We start from the raw sequence: 16,101 nt of genomic DNA, 5'->3' as shown, positions 1-16,101 counted from the left end.
ATGTAAACAGGATCAATCAACAGGCAGCAGTGGATGGCCGTGATGTCTCCTGCGCCTTGTCACGCCCTTCGCTCTCCATGAAGCGCTGCAGAGCCATTGGATCTCACTGCAGATCTCATCTGCTCAGAGCTGACTTTGCGTGCTTGGTCTGGCATGTCCCTGTCTCACCGGGGTACGAGGCTGCCTGCTACCCCCGCCTAGTTAGCTCGACTGTCGAAGAGGTGTGCCGTTGCGCGTAAACAGCTACTTGGAGCCACAGCTGAGAGCTGAGTGTCCGGTGGGGACCAAAGATGAGTGAGCTGCCCCAGAATGGACACGAATAGCCCCTTCACCAGAGGTGCTACTCCTCCCAGGACACCCTATACACCCCCAGAGAGCAGCTACAGGAGCAAGAAAACACGTACTCAACGCTTTAGAAACGGCCTCTTCTCCTCCACCATCAGATTCTGGAGTGATCCAGAACATTCTGCTTTTTTCCCACTAATTTATTTATGTATGTACTGTATATACATTTCTTAATATAACTTCTTGTAATTTCCTTTGTCTTCTACTGTACTGCTGCTGCAAAATAACACATTTCATGACATATATCAGTGATGATAAACCTAACTCTGAGGAATATCTCCTTAGCTAAGCTATTAAACAACTATAATTTTAAGAACTTATATTGTGCGACATTGGCCTTCTCTGCTTCAGATAACAACCCCAGCCTGTTCCCCAGAAGCGATTGCTTTCTTCTGCCTCGGTTTCTTGCCCTGGCCCCTTTTTATTCCTGCTCCCTATTGAACTCTTAAAGGCGTTTTGATGTTCAGACATTTGCCGGAGTGCAATTGAAACGCCTGCCCCCTGGATGTATAGTTGGAGGTTAGCCAGTCATTAGATAGATTGAGCCTCTTTTCGTTGTGTTCAGAAGTGTTTCCAAGTGAGGTCTCTGCCTTTCATCGTAAAGCAGTAAGACTACAGCGGTGGTGTACACAGTAGCTGAGCAAACCTGCTGCAGAGTAGCGGCAGGGATCTGGGAGGCCGGGGTCTGAAGCAGCTCCTCCTTTACACAGCAGGACCCCGACCATCCAGCTCATTGTGGAATGACACGCTGATATATTGCCTAGACAAGCTTAAACTGACCTTATTGAGCGGAAAGCGGGAGAGACGAATGAGTATTTCTCAAAACTCGCCTGGTGATGTTGAACATTTATCAACTGTCTACTTTGTATCTTGATGAAGTCTATTATTCTTATGCTTCATTTGACAGGTGATAATTTGGAGGTTATCCCACTGATGTAGAGTAGGCTCACATTTATTGGTGAACGCTGTAGTTTCAAAGACTAAAGATTAGCTTTATTCGTCACGTGCAAATCGAAACATGAAAACATACAGTGAAATGCGTCATTGTGCGTCCGAGAATTATTCTGGGGGCAGCTGCAAGTGTCACCACGCTTAACGGCACCAACAGAGCGTGCCCAAAGTCACAAAACCTAACCGTAACGTATGTCTTTGGAGTGTGGGGAAACCGGAGCAGCTGGAGGAAACCCGTGCAGTCATAGGGAGGAAGAAAAGCTGCTGACAGACGGTGGCGGGAATTGGTGATCTCTGGTGCTACGCTACTGCGCTGCCCTGCCACACTACCATAAGACATAAAAGCTGAAACTGGCCATTCGGCCCATCGAGTCTGCTTCACCATTTCTTCATGGCTGATTTATTATCCCTCTCAACCCCATTCTCCTGCCTTCTTCCCTTAACCTTCAATGCCCTTACTGATCAAGAACCGATCAACCTCCACTCTCAATATGCCCTGTGACTTGGCCTCCACAGCATCTGTGGCAATGATTTGCATAGATTCATCACCTTCTGACTAAAGAAGTTCTTCCTCAACCCTATTCTAAAGGGTCAACCTTCTCTTCTGGTATACCATTTGAGGCTAATTAGAGCTGGGTTATGGGGCAGGTATTGATTCTTTCCCACAACTAATGCCATCCCTGTCCAATGAGATTTCCCTTCTGTAACCTTGACTCCCTCCGTGGAATACAGTGGGAAAGGGAATGAATCACATTCTGCTTTTCCCTCTCCCAATGGCCATTATTCACAATGAGCTTCAGATGACAAAAGGAAAGTCAGTTAGGTGAAACATCGAGCAAAACACGAGGAAATCTGCGGATGCTGGAAATTCAAACAATGACACACACAAAATGCTGGTGGAACACAGCAGACCAGGCAGCATCTATAGGGAGAAGCACTGTCGACGTTTCAGGCTGAGATCCTTCGTCCTGACATGCTTCTGCCTATAGATGCTGCCTGGCCTGCTGTGTTCCACCAGCATTTTGTGTGTGTTGTTAGGTGAAACATTGAATAGACTTTTGACTTCTCCGCTGTGGATGAAAGTTCCCAGCCTCTACCCTGGCCGTGGTGACTTTAATCTCTTTTGAATGCTGCCTTGCCCTCTATTTTGTTCTTCCTCCTTTTTGAACCACTGTAGGTGTTCAGATCAAAAGACAAGTCACCCCAGTGTGCTTGAAATATTTGCAGTTTCTGCAAATCTGGAGTAAAAGCATAAGAATCGCTGTAAAGTCTCAGCAGAGAGGCAGGGAAGCAGCTGACATCTCAGGTCTGTGACCTGTCAGAAGTCATCAGCTGACCTTTGCCTCAGCTCAAGTCTAACTTCAGGTTTATTGGCATTAAGCTGCACACATGTATACCGCCAAATGAGGCAACGTTCCTCCGCACCAAGATGCACAACACAGTACATATAACTCACACTCTTCACACAAGATGTAAATTTACCACAACTAAATTAACAAATAATAAAATATATTCCAGAAGATTGACATTTAGCGTAAGGTACAGTTATGAGATGTTAAAAAGTAAACAGTAACGCTACTGGCGCTTCATACATGGTGAGACCTGGGAGGTGGCAGGGAATTCAATATTCTCACAGCCCGGGGGAAGAAGCTGCTTCCCATGCTAACAGTTCTTGTCCTAATGCTACGATACCTTCTGCCTGATGGTAGGGGGGCAAAGAGATTGTGGGACAGATGATAGATAGATAGATAGATAGATAGATACTTTATTCATCCCCATGGGGAAATTCAACTTTTTTTCCAATGTCCCATACACTTGTTGTAGCAAAACTAATTACATACAATACTTAACTCAGTAAAAAATATGATATGCATCTAAATCACTATCTCAAAAAGCATTAATAATAGCTTTTTAAAAGTTCTTAAGTCCTGGCGGTAGAATTGTAAAGCCTAATGGCATTGGGGAGTATTGACCTCTTCATCCTGTCTGAGGAGCATTGCATCGATAGTAACCTGTCGCTGAAACTGCTTCTCTGTCTCTGGATGGTGCTATGTAGAGGATGTTCAGAGTTATCCATAATTGACCGTAGCCTACTCAGCGCCCTTCGCTCAGCTACCGATGTTAAACTCTCCAGTACTTTGCCCACGACAGAGCCCGCCTTCCTTACCAGCTTATTAAGACGTGAGGCGTCCCTCTTCTTAATGCTTCCTCCCCAACACGCCACCACAAAGAAGAGGGCGCTCTCCACAACTGACCTATAGAACATCTTCAGCATCTCACTACAGACATTGAATGACGCCAACCTTCTTAGGAAGTACAGTCGACTCTGTGCCTTCCTGCACAAGGCATCTGTGGGAGGTCTTTGACGATGCTAAGGTGCCTGCATACACAGTGCTCCAGATAAATATCTCTACTGGGTGGAAGAGAGATCAGCAGGCCTCGCGATCCTTTGTAAGGATTTGTGGCCATCTGCCTTGCAATTCCCATACCAAACGGTGATGCAGCTGGCCAAGGTGTTCCTTTAAAAGTCGGATTCTGATTCTGAAAGAAATAGGTTTGGGGGAGACCCTGTTTCTAGTAAGATCCCTGGGATATTGAGAACTGAAATGTTGTGTAAAATAAAACATGAGTGTAAACTAAAACATGAAGCCAAGAACCATTATTGCTCAATAGCTTCACCATCCTATGCATGGCTGTTAATTCACCTCCCCATTAGAGACCTCAGTCTACACACTTTACAAACTCTCTCCCCCATTGCACCATTGAAGCACTCGCAATTGTGCTCCTCTGCCATGGGGGGGGGGGGGGGGGTACTCGGCTCCATCTCCTCGGTTAGTAGGGACGCTGCTGTGCTTTCTTGACGAGTGCTGAGCTGATGTTCACCAGCACTCTTTGGCTGTCACCAAGGAGATGTGATCAGGGGCAGGAACCCGGGCAAAATGTCGTCTGATCTCTTTGCTCATTCCAGAAAGGGTTAAGCTTTCAGTAAAAGTGCTGTTCACGAGCACGTTATAGCAATGAAGTATTGTTAAAGCATTAGCCACTGTTTTGTAGGAAACACAGCAAGATGTCACAAAGATCCATGAAAATAAATGAACAGATAACGGGGCTTTATTGATTTTGGTTGAGTGATTTATGTTTCTCATGTCCCTGGGGAGAACTCCATACTTCTTCCCTGATATAGTGCTGCTGAAATCTTCATGTCCAACAGAAATGGCAGACAGATGTGGGTTTAAAGTTTCATCTGAGGCAGATTCTCCAGCTGCAGCTTTTCCTAAATTTTATCAGCCGGAATGTTTTAAAATCTTTTTTTAAATATTTTTGAGATACAGCACTGCATCAGGCCCTTCCAGCTCAACAAGCCTGCACCACCCGATTACATACAAGTGGCCAGTTAACCTACGCCTTTGGAATGTGGGAGGGTTCTGGCACACCCAGGAGAAGCTCACATGCTCGTTGGAAGAATGTACAACTCCTTGCAGACGGTAGCGGGATTTGAACCTGGGTCCCTGGTGCTGTAATAGTGTTGCATTAACTGACATACTATAGTACCATCCCTAATTTTATCTTGAAATTTCTGGTGTGGGAAAGGAAACTACAGCCTCCATTCCCAGGCAAGAGATCTACGCTTGGAGCATTGGCTGACAGAATATACAGCACAGGAACAGGCCCTACAGCCCACAATGTTGTGCAGAACCAATTAAATTAGAAATCAAATGGCCAACTAACCTAATTCCCTCTTCCTAGACAATGTTCATATCCTTCTATTTCCTCATGCTCTTGTGTCTATCTAAAAATCTCTTTTTAGATCTTAGTTCCTGGTATCTGCCTCAGGCAGCATATTCCAGGCAATCTCACCTGCCCATCACCTCCCTCAGGTGAAGCTCCTCCTCCTCTTTCTCCCATGGACCACTCACCTCTCCTATCAGATTTCTTCTTCTCCAGCCCTTTACCTTTTCCACCAATCACCTCCCAGCTTCTTACTTCAACCACCCATCTGGCTCCACCTATCACCTTCTAGCTTGTCCTCCTTCCTCTGCCTCCACCTTCTTATTCTGGCTTCTCTCTCCCCCCCCCCCCCCCCCACCCCTTCCAGTCTCAGCCCAAAACAACAACAGTTTATCGCCCTCCATAGATGCTATCAGACCTGATGAGTTCCTCCAGCATTTTGTGTGTGTTACTCTTATCCATACCTCTCATAATCTCATAAACCTCAGTTTTCCTAAAGTCATTGTAAAAGCTCAGCTGCCTCTTCTACACTTAGAGCTTCTTAAATGCTGTGGCGAGTTCCCTGTGTTACAATCACCATAGATTTATTAAAGGAAAGGCCCTTCCACTTTAGTAATCATTAAGTAAGGCATTGCTGAAGAGTGATGACGGAAAAAGTAAAGACTTGCTGTATAATTAGCTGTAAAATTTTGGAAATGGCTCATGTGATGCTGGGTGTTATGAGGATTGGCATTGACAGCCCATTTTCATCTTCTCCCAGTGGGAAGAAGCTAATGAGGTTTGACTGTAACTTGCGTCTCTTTCTATGGCTAATTTTTCAGTAGTCCTGAAGTAAATTCTTCTCTACAACCTCTTAATGTAGACTGCCTTTCCTCTCCCTATAATCACACGCTCTCTCTCTGTCCAGTCCACCAGCCAGGAATTGCGATCGGATTATGACATCTGCGTCCCTCAGTGCAAGCCGCTGTCACCGGGTGAAATTCTGGGATGCACCTCTCCGCACATCGAAAAGCCTGTGGATGCCATCGTGTGAGTACTCTCTGATTGCTCTCTTTTCACGTCGTTTTCACAACAGAAGCACACCAGCTGTGTAATGTAAAGTGTCACACCCCCTGCGAGGTCTCGTTCACTGGAAGTGCTCCCCTCTGTGATCAAAGGCTCAAGAGTAAACGAGCTGCCAGAAGATTCACTTGGAGAGAACCGTCATCACGTGCCTCATATGAAGTACGTCTAGGATTCTTTTCTCTGAAGTATTTTTAAGATAAATTTATTATTTTTATTTATTGAGATACAGCACGATACAGTAACCCTAGCATATCACAGTACAATTTACAATTAACCTACCGGCCATTAGTTTTTTGGACCGTGGGAGGAAACTGGACTATCTGGAGGAAACCCATGCAGTCATGGGAGAACGTACAAACTCCTTAAAGGCAGCGGTGGGAATTGAACCTGGGTCATTGGTACTTAAAAGCATTGTGCTAAACACTACTCTACCATGCTGCACAAATTGTCATACAGACATATAAAGGGAAACATTTAACTTCTCTTTATGGATCTATGTCTACACTCAGTGTGATAAAGTTGGATCAGTCCTCCTAAGATAATAAAAAATGAGTTTTAACAGCTGATTAACATTACTGTGTATGTAGGGTCAATACCACAACAGGATAGAGTGGAGAGGATTTGGTAATATACCTGTCACTCAAGCTTGATACCATGCTGCCTCAAGTGACTGACATTGATTTTCTGATCATTATTTATAATTATGCACTCCACTCCTTGCATTTTTTACTCTGTTTTTACTGAGAGGAGGTTACTTTGGTTGCCTGTGCAAGTAGACTTTGCTCCTCGTCAATATATACTCTTGTTTCAGGTCTGCGTGGCTTGGGTTAGCTCAGCCAAGACTGACTTCACTGGTTGAAAATGCCATTTATCAGACAGCTTACAGAAAGATAGATGAGGTGAAATAGTTCTGTGGTGATGGAATCCAATGTAATGGGAATCTTCAGAGGGAATTGGGGTAAATATTTGGAATGAAGTTGGAAAAAAAGGGAAATATTTGCAAAGACAGCTCTGGGCCTGTAGTCGCTGGAGTTCAGAAGAATGGGGGGGGGTTGAGGATCTCACTAATACCTATCCAATATCCCAGGTGCCACGGTCCGAGATGTTTCAGATCGTGTCCAAGATATCCTGCAGTGGGAGGAAGAACAGCCAGAGGTCGTGGTGCATATTGGTACCAATGACATAGGTAGTGTTAAGATTCAGTAACAATGAATACAGAATTGCGACATGTTTTTTTTATAAACAAATAAAACTTTTATTAAACACTGCTCAAAAAAACCCAAAAGTAAACAAACGACTAACTCAACTGGAAGTCAGCTGCTATACGGCAGCTCGAACAGTCCTTAAACGAGAAATGCGAACACAGTTCTTAAAAGTAGTAAATGCAAAAGTCCAAATGATTTACACGGTCACTTAGGAGAGATTTTCCTAGAAGTAACGAATTCCTTGACCTCACGATGTTACTGCTGATCCCAGCCAAAATATGCCTTGCCTGGAAGATTTACGATGAAGAAAATAAAAACGGCTGAAATGGACTGACCTTTTCCTGTTGGCGGATAACTCACTGCCCCAGTCCTTTCTGCTCTTACAGCAGGGACTATTGTGGGTTGCAGGTTACTAATTCCTTCCGAATGAAGATTACATAAGGTCGATCCCGTATTACCGCCGACACCAACTTTACTCGATCCTTCAGCTTCCCAACTTCGATAATTCTTCACTCTCCGACTGGACTTTAACTGGCAGTGATTTTCAGAACTGCCGGCACAACGGTTCTTACAGTAGAAATTAAAACTCCACTTTAAAACGAAACTGCGTCATAGAATCGAATAACAGCAGAACGGAGTCACTGACGAATTAAGCCACAAACTGACCTGTGTCACAGCGATGCGTTCTCCTTTTATACCCGTTAAAAGACAGGCCATCACATGACCTCTCACTGGCGGGAAAATTACATCACAAGACCATTAGATCATGCCCAGCAGAGCCTCAGTTACATCCTGGTCATGTGACAGTCACAAGATACCCACGGGTACGTAACAACAGGAAAAGGAAAGAGGTCCTGAAAAAAGACTACAGGGAGTTAGGAAAGAGTTGAGAAGCAGGACCGCAAAGGTAGTAATCTCAGGATTACTGCCTGTGCCACGTGACAGTGAGAATAGGAATAGAATGAAGTGGAGGATTAAGTGCGTGACTGAGGGATTGGAGCAGGGGGCAGGGATTCAGATTTCTGGATCATTGGGACCTCTTTTGGGGCAGGTGTGACCTGTACAAAAAGGACGGGTTGCACTTGAATCCCAGGGGGACCAATATCCTGGCGGGGAGGTTTGCTAAGGCTACTGGGGAGAGTTTAAACTAGAATTGTTGGGGGGTGGGAACCAAACTGAAGAGACTGGGGAAGAGGAGGTTGGCTCACAAATAGAGAAAGCTTGTAGACAGTGCGAGAGGGAGAATAGGCAGGTGACAGAGAAGGGACACGCTCAGACCAAAGGTTTGAGATATGTCTATTTTAACGCAAGGAGTGTTGTGAACAAAGCGGATGAGCTTAGAGTGTGGATCAGTACTTGGAGATATGATATGGTGGCCATTACAGAGGCTTGGATGGGCAGGGGCAGGAATGGTTACTTCAAGTGCTGGGGTTTAGATGTTTCAGAAAGGACAGGGAGGGAGGCAAAAGAGGTGGGGGCGTGGCATTGTTGATCAGAGATAGTGTCACGGCTGCAGAAAAGGTGGACGCCATGGAGGGATTGTCTACAGAGTCTCTGTGGTGGAGATTAGGAACAGGAAGGGGTCAATAACTCTCCCGGGTGTTTTTTATAGGCCGCCCAATAGTAACAGGGATATTGAGCAGCAGATAGGGATACAGATCCTGGAAAGGTATAATAATAAGAGAGCTGTCATGATGGGAGATTTTAATTTCCCAAATATCAATCGGCATCTCCCTAGACCAAGGGGTTTAGATGGGTAGAGTTTGTTAGGTGTGTTCAGGAAGGTTTCTTGACACAATATGTAGATAAGCCTACAAGAGGAGAGGCTGTACTTGATCTGGTTTTGGGAAATGAACCTGGTCAGGTGTCAGATCTCTCATTGGGAGAGCATTTTGGAGATAGTGATCATAACTCTATCTCCTTTGCAAAAGCATTGGAGAGAGATAGGAACAGACAAGTTAGAAAAGTGTTTAATTGGAGTAAGGGGAATTATGAGGCTATCAGGCAGGAAATTGGAAGCTTAAATTGGAAACAGATGTTCTCAGGGAAAAGTACGGAAGAAGTGTAGCAAATGTTCAGGGGATATTTCTGTGGAGTTCTGTATAGGTACGTTCCAATGAGACAGGAAATTTATGGTAGGGTACAGGAACTGTGGTGTACAAAGGCTGTAATAAATCTAGTCAAGAAGAAAAGAAAAGCTTACAAAAGGTTCAGAGAGCTAGGTAATGTTAGAGATCTAGAAGATTATAAGGCTAATAGAAAGGAGCTTAAGAAGGAAATTAGGAGAGCCATAAGGAGCATTGAGAAGGCCTTGGTGGGCAGGATTAAGGAAAACCCCAAGGCATTCTACAAGTATGTGAAGAAAAAGAGGATAAGGCGTGAAAAAATAGGACCTATCAAGTGTGACAGTGGGAAAGTGTGTATGGAACCGGAGGAAATAGCAGAGGTACTTAATGAATACTTTACTTCAGTATTCACAATGGAAAAGGATCTTGGTGATTGTAGTGATGACTTGCAGCAGACTGAAAAGCTTGAGCATGTAGATATTAAGAAAGAGGATGTGCTGGAGCTTTTGGAAAGCATCAAGTTGGATAAGTCACCGGGACCGGATGAGATGTGCCCCAGGCTACCGTGGGAGGTGAGGGAGGAGATTGCTGAGCCTCTGGCGATGATCTTTGCATCATCAATGGGGATGGGAGAGGTTCCGGAAGATTGGAAGGTTGTGAATGTTGTTCCTTTATTTAAGAAAGGGAGTAGATACAGCCCAGGAAGTTATAGACCAGTGAGTCTTATCTCAGTGGTTGGTAAGTTGATGGAGAAGATCCTGAGAGGCAGGATTTATGAACATTTGGAGAAGTCTAATATGATTAGTAGTAGTCAGCATGGCTTTGTAAAGGGCAGGTCGTACCTTACGAGCCTGATTGAATTTTTTGAGGACTAAACACATTGATGAAGGAAGAACAGTAGATGTAGTGTATATGGATTTCAGCAAGGCATTTGATAAGGTACCCCATGCAAGGCTTACTGAGAAAGTAAGGAGGCATGGGATCCATGGGTACATTGCTTTGTGGATCCAGAACTAGCTCGCCCACAGAAGGCAAAGAATGGTTGTATACGGATCATATTCTGCATGGAGGTCAGTCACCAGTGGTGTGCCTCAGGGATCTGTTGTGGGACCCTTACTCTTTGTGATTTTTATAAATGACCTGGATGAGGAAGTGGAGGGATGAATTAGTAAGTTTGCTGATGACAGAAAGGTTGGAGGAGATGTGGATAGTGTGTAGGGCTGTCGGAGGTTACAGCGGGATATTGATAAGATGCAAAACTGGGCTGTGAAGTGGCAGATGGAGTTCAACCCAGATAAGTGTGAAGTGGTTCATTTTGGTAGGTCAAATATGATGGCAGAATATAGTATTAATGGTAAGACTCTTGACAGTATGGAGGATCAGAGGGATCTTGGGGTCTGAGTCCATAGGACGCTCAAAGCATCTGCGCAGGTTGACTCTGTGATTAAGAAGGTATATGGTGTATTGGCCTTCATCAATCATGGAATTGAATGTAGGAGCCGAGAGGTAATGTTGCAGCTATATAGGACCCTGGTCAGACCCCATTTGGAGTACTGTGCTCAGTTCTGGTCGCCTCACTACAGGAAGGATGTGGAAGCCATAGAAAGGGTGCAGAGGAGATTTACAAGGATGTTGCCTGGTTTGGGGAGCATGCCTTATGGAAACAGGTTGAGTGAACTCGGCCTTTTCTCCTTGGAGCGACGGAGCATGAGAGGTGACCTGATAGAGGTGTATATGATGATGAGAGGCATTGATCATGTGGATAGTCAGAGGCTTTTTCCCAGGGCTGAAATGGTTGCCACAAGAGGACACAGGTTTAAGGTGCTGGGGAGTAGGTACAAAGGAGATGTCAGGGGTAAGTTTTTTACACAGAGAGTGGTGAGTGCGTGGAATGGGCTGCCGGCAACAGTGGTGGAGGCGGATATGATAGGGTCTTTTAAGAGACTTTCGGATAAGTACTTGGAGCTCAGGAAAATAGAGGGATATAAGTAAGCCTAGTAATTTCTAAGGTAGGGACATGTTCAGCACAACTTTGTGGGCGGAAGGGCCTGCATTGTGATGTAGGTTTTCTAGGTTTCTCTGTTTAATATTGAAATGCCTAGATAGAGTGGATGTGGAGAGGATCTTTCCAACAGTGAGAGAGACTAGGATCAGAGGGCATAACCTCAGAATTCAAGAACTTCCTTTTAAAACCGAGATGAGGAGGAATTTCTTCAGCCAGCAGGGTGAATCTGTGGAATTCATTGCCACAGATGGCTGTGGAGGCCAAGTCATTGGGATATTTAAAGCAGAGGTTGATAGGTTCTTGTTTAGTAAGGGCTTCAGAGGTAACAAATGTGGTTGAGAGAGTTAATAAATCAGCAATGATGGAATGGCAGACTCAATTGGCTGTGTTATGGTCTAAATATTTGAAAAGGAAGAACATGTCGAGCTATGGACTTGGACAAATTGGTTTGCTCTTCACAGTGGCTGAACAGCCTTTTTACCTGCACTGTTCTCTTCAATAGTTCACTTTGCCAAGCACATTATCATTCACCACACACCTCTTCCCACCCCAGCAGCCCTCCCTTTTCCTTTTGTGGTACTCCAGTGGGTCACTGGGCCAGATTGGTAAGGTCAGGGTGTTGGGGCAGGCTGGTGTACAGCTCACTGCTCCACGAGGTTTACTTGATTGCGCTATGCTGAGGCTGTGGCCTGCAACTAACGGGCTCCTGGATTGGCTGTGAATCCTATTTGCTTACTTTTAATGTTTGCACAATTTAAAAACGCAAACACGAGGAAATCTGCAGATGCTGGAAATGCAAGCAAAACACACAGAATGCTGGTGGAACGCAGCAGGCCGGGCAGCATCTATAGGAAGAAGTATAGTGGACGTTTCGGGCCGAGACCCTTCAACAGATCTAACTGAAAGACGAAGGGTCTCGGCCCGAAACGTTGACTGTACTTCTCCCTATAGATGCTGCCTGTCCTGCTGTGTTCCACCAGCACTTTGTGTGTGTTGCTTGCACAATTTGCTTTTTCTTCCCCCTACACATTGGGTGTTTTGACAGTTGTCTTTTTTTAATAGGTTCTATTAGGTTTCTTTGTTTTGTGGCTGCCTGTAAGGAGACGAATCTCAAGGTTGTTTATCAAATACATACTTTAATAATAAATGTACTTTGGACTTTGAACATAATGTTTAGCAAAACAAAGCAACATCAAAACCAGCCCCTTTCTTCCCTAAACTGATCCAACCACTCAAACGGACCTCCAGTCTGGAAACAGGCTGCCTCCTGATCTCCAGTAGGATAAAGAAGCTGTTTCCACGTCTTAGTTGACAACAACATTGGGGATCATAAGTTCAGGATGGTCAGCAACAAATGCGGCAGAAACTTCTGGAAGGTCCAGGCCACAAGGAGTAGTTGAATGAATCCTATTTTTCACTTCTCTCTGTTACCCTTTCATTGCACTGTGAACACTTTTCATCACCTTTTATAACGCTGTTTCATTCTATAATAGTGAATATTAACAGTAACAAATAACATTGTGAATACATGCTGGTACTCTTGTATTTATGCACATTTTATTCCGTATCTGTACTTTTACCTCTAATGTTTATTTTTTATATAATTCTTTATACTTTATAATTGTTGAATGCTGTTCTTTATGCATGTCATACAACACTCTGCAGCAAATTCCTAATCCATGTAAATGTATATGGTGAATAAAGTTAATCCTTGACCTGAAAACTTTACAATAACAGTACTGATCAGGAACTCCCTGTAATGATAACCATCAAATGAACTTGTACAGTAATGTACAAAAGTCTTCAGCACTTTATATAAGTGCCTAAGACTATTGCACAGTACTGTAGTGATTTTTTGCATTGCGCTGTACTGCTGCCACAAAAAAATCAGATTTCATGACATATGTGAGTGATAAACCTGATTCTGATATGGGCCTCTATTGTGGACTGAGAATGGGAAGGGGGCAGGGAGAGGGGAATCATGGTTGAGGAAAAGGTGAGGAGAGACATTCTGTAATGTTCAATAAACCAATTGTTTGGAATCAAATGACCTTGCCTGGTGACTTAGGGCTGGGTGTGTCTGCCCCTGCCCCTGCCACCTGCCACCTGCCACCTGTCCCGCACCCCTCCTGTGGCGCTCCTCCCTCTCAATTCCCAACATCCTTTGCTCCTGCCAGATTTACAAGCTCACTCTCTGCTCCACGGTGACACCTACAGTACTGTGCAAAAGTCGTAGGCACCCTCAATATACGTATGTATGTGCCCAAGACTTTTGCACAGTACTGTAATTCATCCTTCAACCTTTCAAATTCAATCTAGAGGCTGCCTTCATAATGAAGAATGTGGCACTGCACTGTAAAACAATTAGAACCTCTTGCTATAATATTTACACTGTAAATACCTGCTGGTACTTATGCACATTTATTTCATATCTGTACTTTAACCTCTAACTTTACATTTTATAGAATTCTTTATTCTTTACAATTACTGAATGTTGTTTTTTGTTGCTTGTCACACCAACACACCACAGCAAATTCCCAGTACATGTAAATGTAGCTGGTGAGTGAAGCTGATCCTCAGCCCTTGAAGGAAATGAGGATAAGTGCCCAAGGGATTAATAAGAGGAAGGCTATATCAGTGGGAAAGAAAGTTTAACTTTTCAAGTCTTTGACCCATCATCTGAGCAGCATCTGTATCTACAGATAATGTGACTGACTGAAAGTGCCATAAATCTGAGAAATTCTGCAGTTGCTGGAAATCCAGGGCAACACACACAAAATGCTGGAGGAACTCTGCAGGTCAGGCATCATCTTTGGAGAGGAATAAAGGGTTGATGTTTTGGGCTGAGACCCTTCATCAGGACACCAAGACATCTTCTGTTTAGGTGCTGCCTGACCTGCTGAGTTCCTCCAGCATTTTGTGTGTTACTGAAATTGTTAGACATTTTCTCATTGTATTTAAGATTTCCAATAACCAGAGTGCTTTCCTTTTGTTTATTTTTACAGAATGGGCCCTTCCGGCTCAGCAAACTGCGTGCCCGGTAACCCGCCGATTTAACCCTAATCTAGTCACGGACAATTGACAATGACCAATTAACCTATTAACCAGTACATCTTTGGACTGTGGGAGGAAACCAGAGCACCCAGAGGAAATTCACATGGTCACGCAGGGAGAACATATAAACTCCTTACAGTCGACGCCGGAATCGAACTTCGAACTCCAGGACGCCCCGAGCTGTAATAGTGTCACGCTAACCACTAAGCTACTATGGCACCCCTTTTAACTAGGATTAGATGGGGAGGAAGGGCAAAGCAAGAAGCTTACATGGAGCTCTGGTGACCTTGGTTAGCCTTTTCTGTAAAATTCTCTGTAGCATGCAATGCCAAAATGGCCTCTGGGATCCCCAGGAGGATGGTTACGCCAGCCATGTGCCAGTGTGGACGAGCAGAGTGTCTACTGTATGTCTGCTCAGTAGAATGAGGATCATTAAATGACACAGTATACAATAATTAATCTTGCTGTCAGTTTGCATAATATTACACGGTGTGCGCTTCTACAATGATAACCACAGAGGCTCTTGTACCACATTACAGAATTTGAACATTGCAAGCTTTGCTATTTCATTTGATTAATTACCTGATATTCGATGGGTTTGACTCTTATTTCTGCTGTTGGCCTCCTAGGATTAATATCAGGCACCAATGGTATTACGTGCAGATATTAATTGGACACTGTCATGCAGTTCCTGGTCCTGCTGTAAATAAGTATTTGTGATAGATTCGGGAGTGTTATTAATTAACAATATCTATGTGTTTTCTTTCAATTTCTTTTTGTTAAAGTCACTAACTCTCCAACCTGCTGGCATGATTATCGATTTCACTCCCACTCCCCTCTTCTTCTATTCCCCACTTTTACCTCTTCTCACTTGCCTAACACCTCCTCCTTCCCTTTCTCCTATGTTCCACTCTCCTCTCCGATCAGATTCCTTCCTCTCCAGCCCTTTACCTTTCCCACCCACCTGGATTCACTTATCACCTTCTAGCTATCCGCCATCACTCTTCCCCCCCCCCCACCTTTTTTATTCTGACGTCTTTCCCCCTTCCTTTCCAGTCCTAAAGAAGAGTCTTGGCTTGCAACGTGGACTGTTTATTCATTTCCGTAGATGCTTCCTGACCTGTTGAGTTCCTCCATCATTTTGTGTGTGTTGCTCTGGATTTCCAGCATCTCGTGTTTGTGAAGTTTATAATGATCCCTCCAACCTTACCTGCATACCTTCTCTTCACGAACAGACTAAGATTGGTATTTGTTTGGCGATCTAACATGGGAGAGTGGGAGAACGCTGTGCTCCATCTGCAACAGGAAGGACTTTTACTTCGCCTTGCACTCTGACATGTCGGTCCATGCCCTCCTCTACCGCCACAGCGAAGCCTCTCTTAGGCTGGAGTAGCAACACCTCATAATCCTTCTGGGCAGCCTCCAAGCTGACGACATGAACATCAATTTCTCCAGCTTCTGGTAATGTCTCCCCACCCCCTCCCTTCGGCCCACTGAATCTGCATCTCTCCACATTCCCAGATTTCACCATTCACCTGCACACACTGGGAGCAAGTCTCAGTGGCCAATTGACCAATCAAATTGCATGTCTTTGGAATGTGGGAGCAAAACAGAGCACTTGGGCTTGCTGAGATCTTCCAGTAACACAGGCAAAATGCTGGAGGAACTCAGCAGGTCAGGC

At 44.5% G+C, this 16,101-nt stretch overlaps 1 protein-coding gene across 2 annotated transcripts in view; it reads left to right on the top strand.

Annotated features, from left to right (window-relative positions):
• dph1 (diphthamide biosynthesis 1) overlaps positions 1-16,101 on the top strand; it is an 804,031-nt gene that overhangs the window by 432,015 nt on the left and 355,915 nt on the right. For both annotated transcript variants that reach the window (XM_073053176.1, XM_073053177.1), the window contains one exon: positions 5,933-6,054. In XM_073053176.1, coding sequence (XP_072909277.1) covers positions 5,933-6,054 — 122 coding nt within the window. The remainder of the gene's footprint in view (positions 1-5,932; positions 6,055-16,101) is intronic.

Source organism: Hemitrygon akajei, chromosome 8 (assembly GCF_048418815.1).
Source record: "Hemitrygon akajei chromosome 8, sHemAka1.3, whole genome shotgun sequence".
NCBI classification, from domain to species: Eukaryota; Metazoa; Chordata; class Chondrichthyes; order Myliobatiformes; family Dasyatidae; genus Hemitrygon; species Hemitrygon akajei.
Note: the sequence above shows the minus strand (reverse complement) of the source record. Positions and strands in the feature narration are given on the sequence as shown.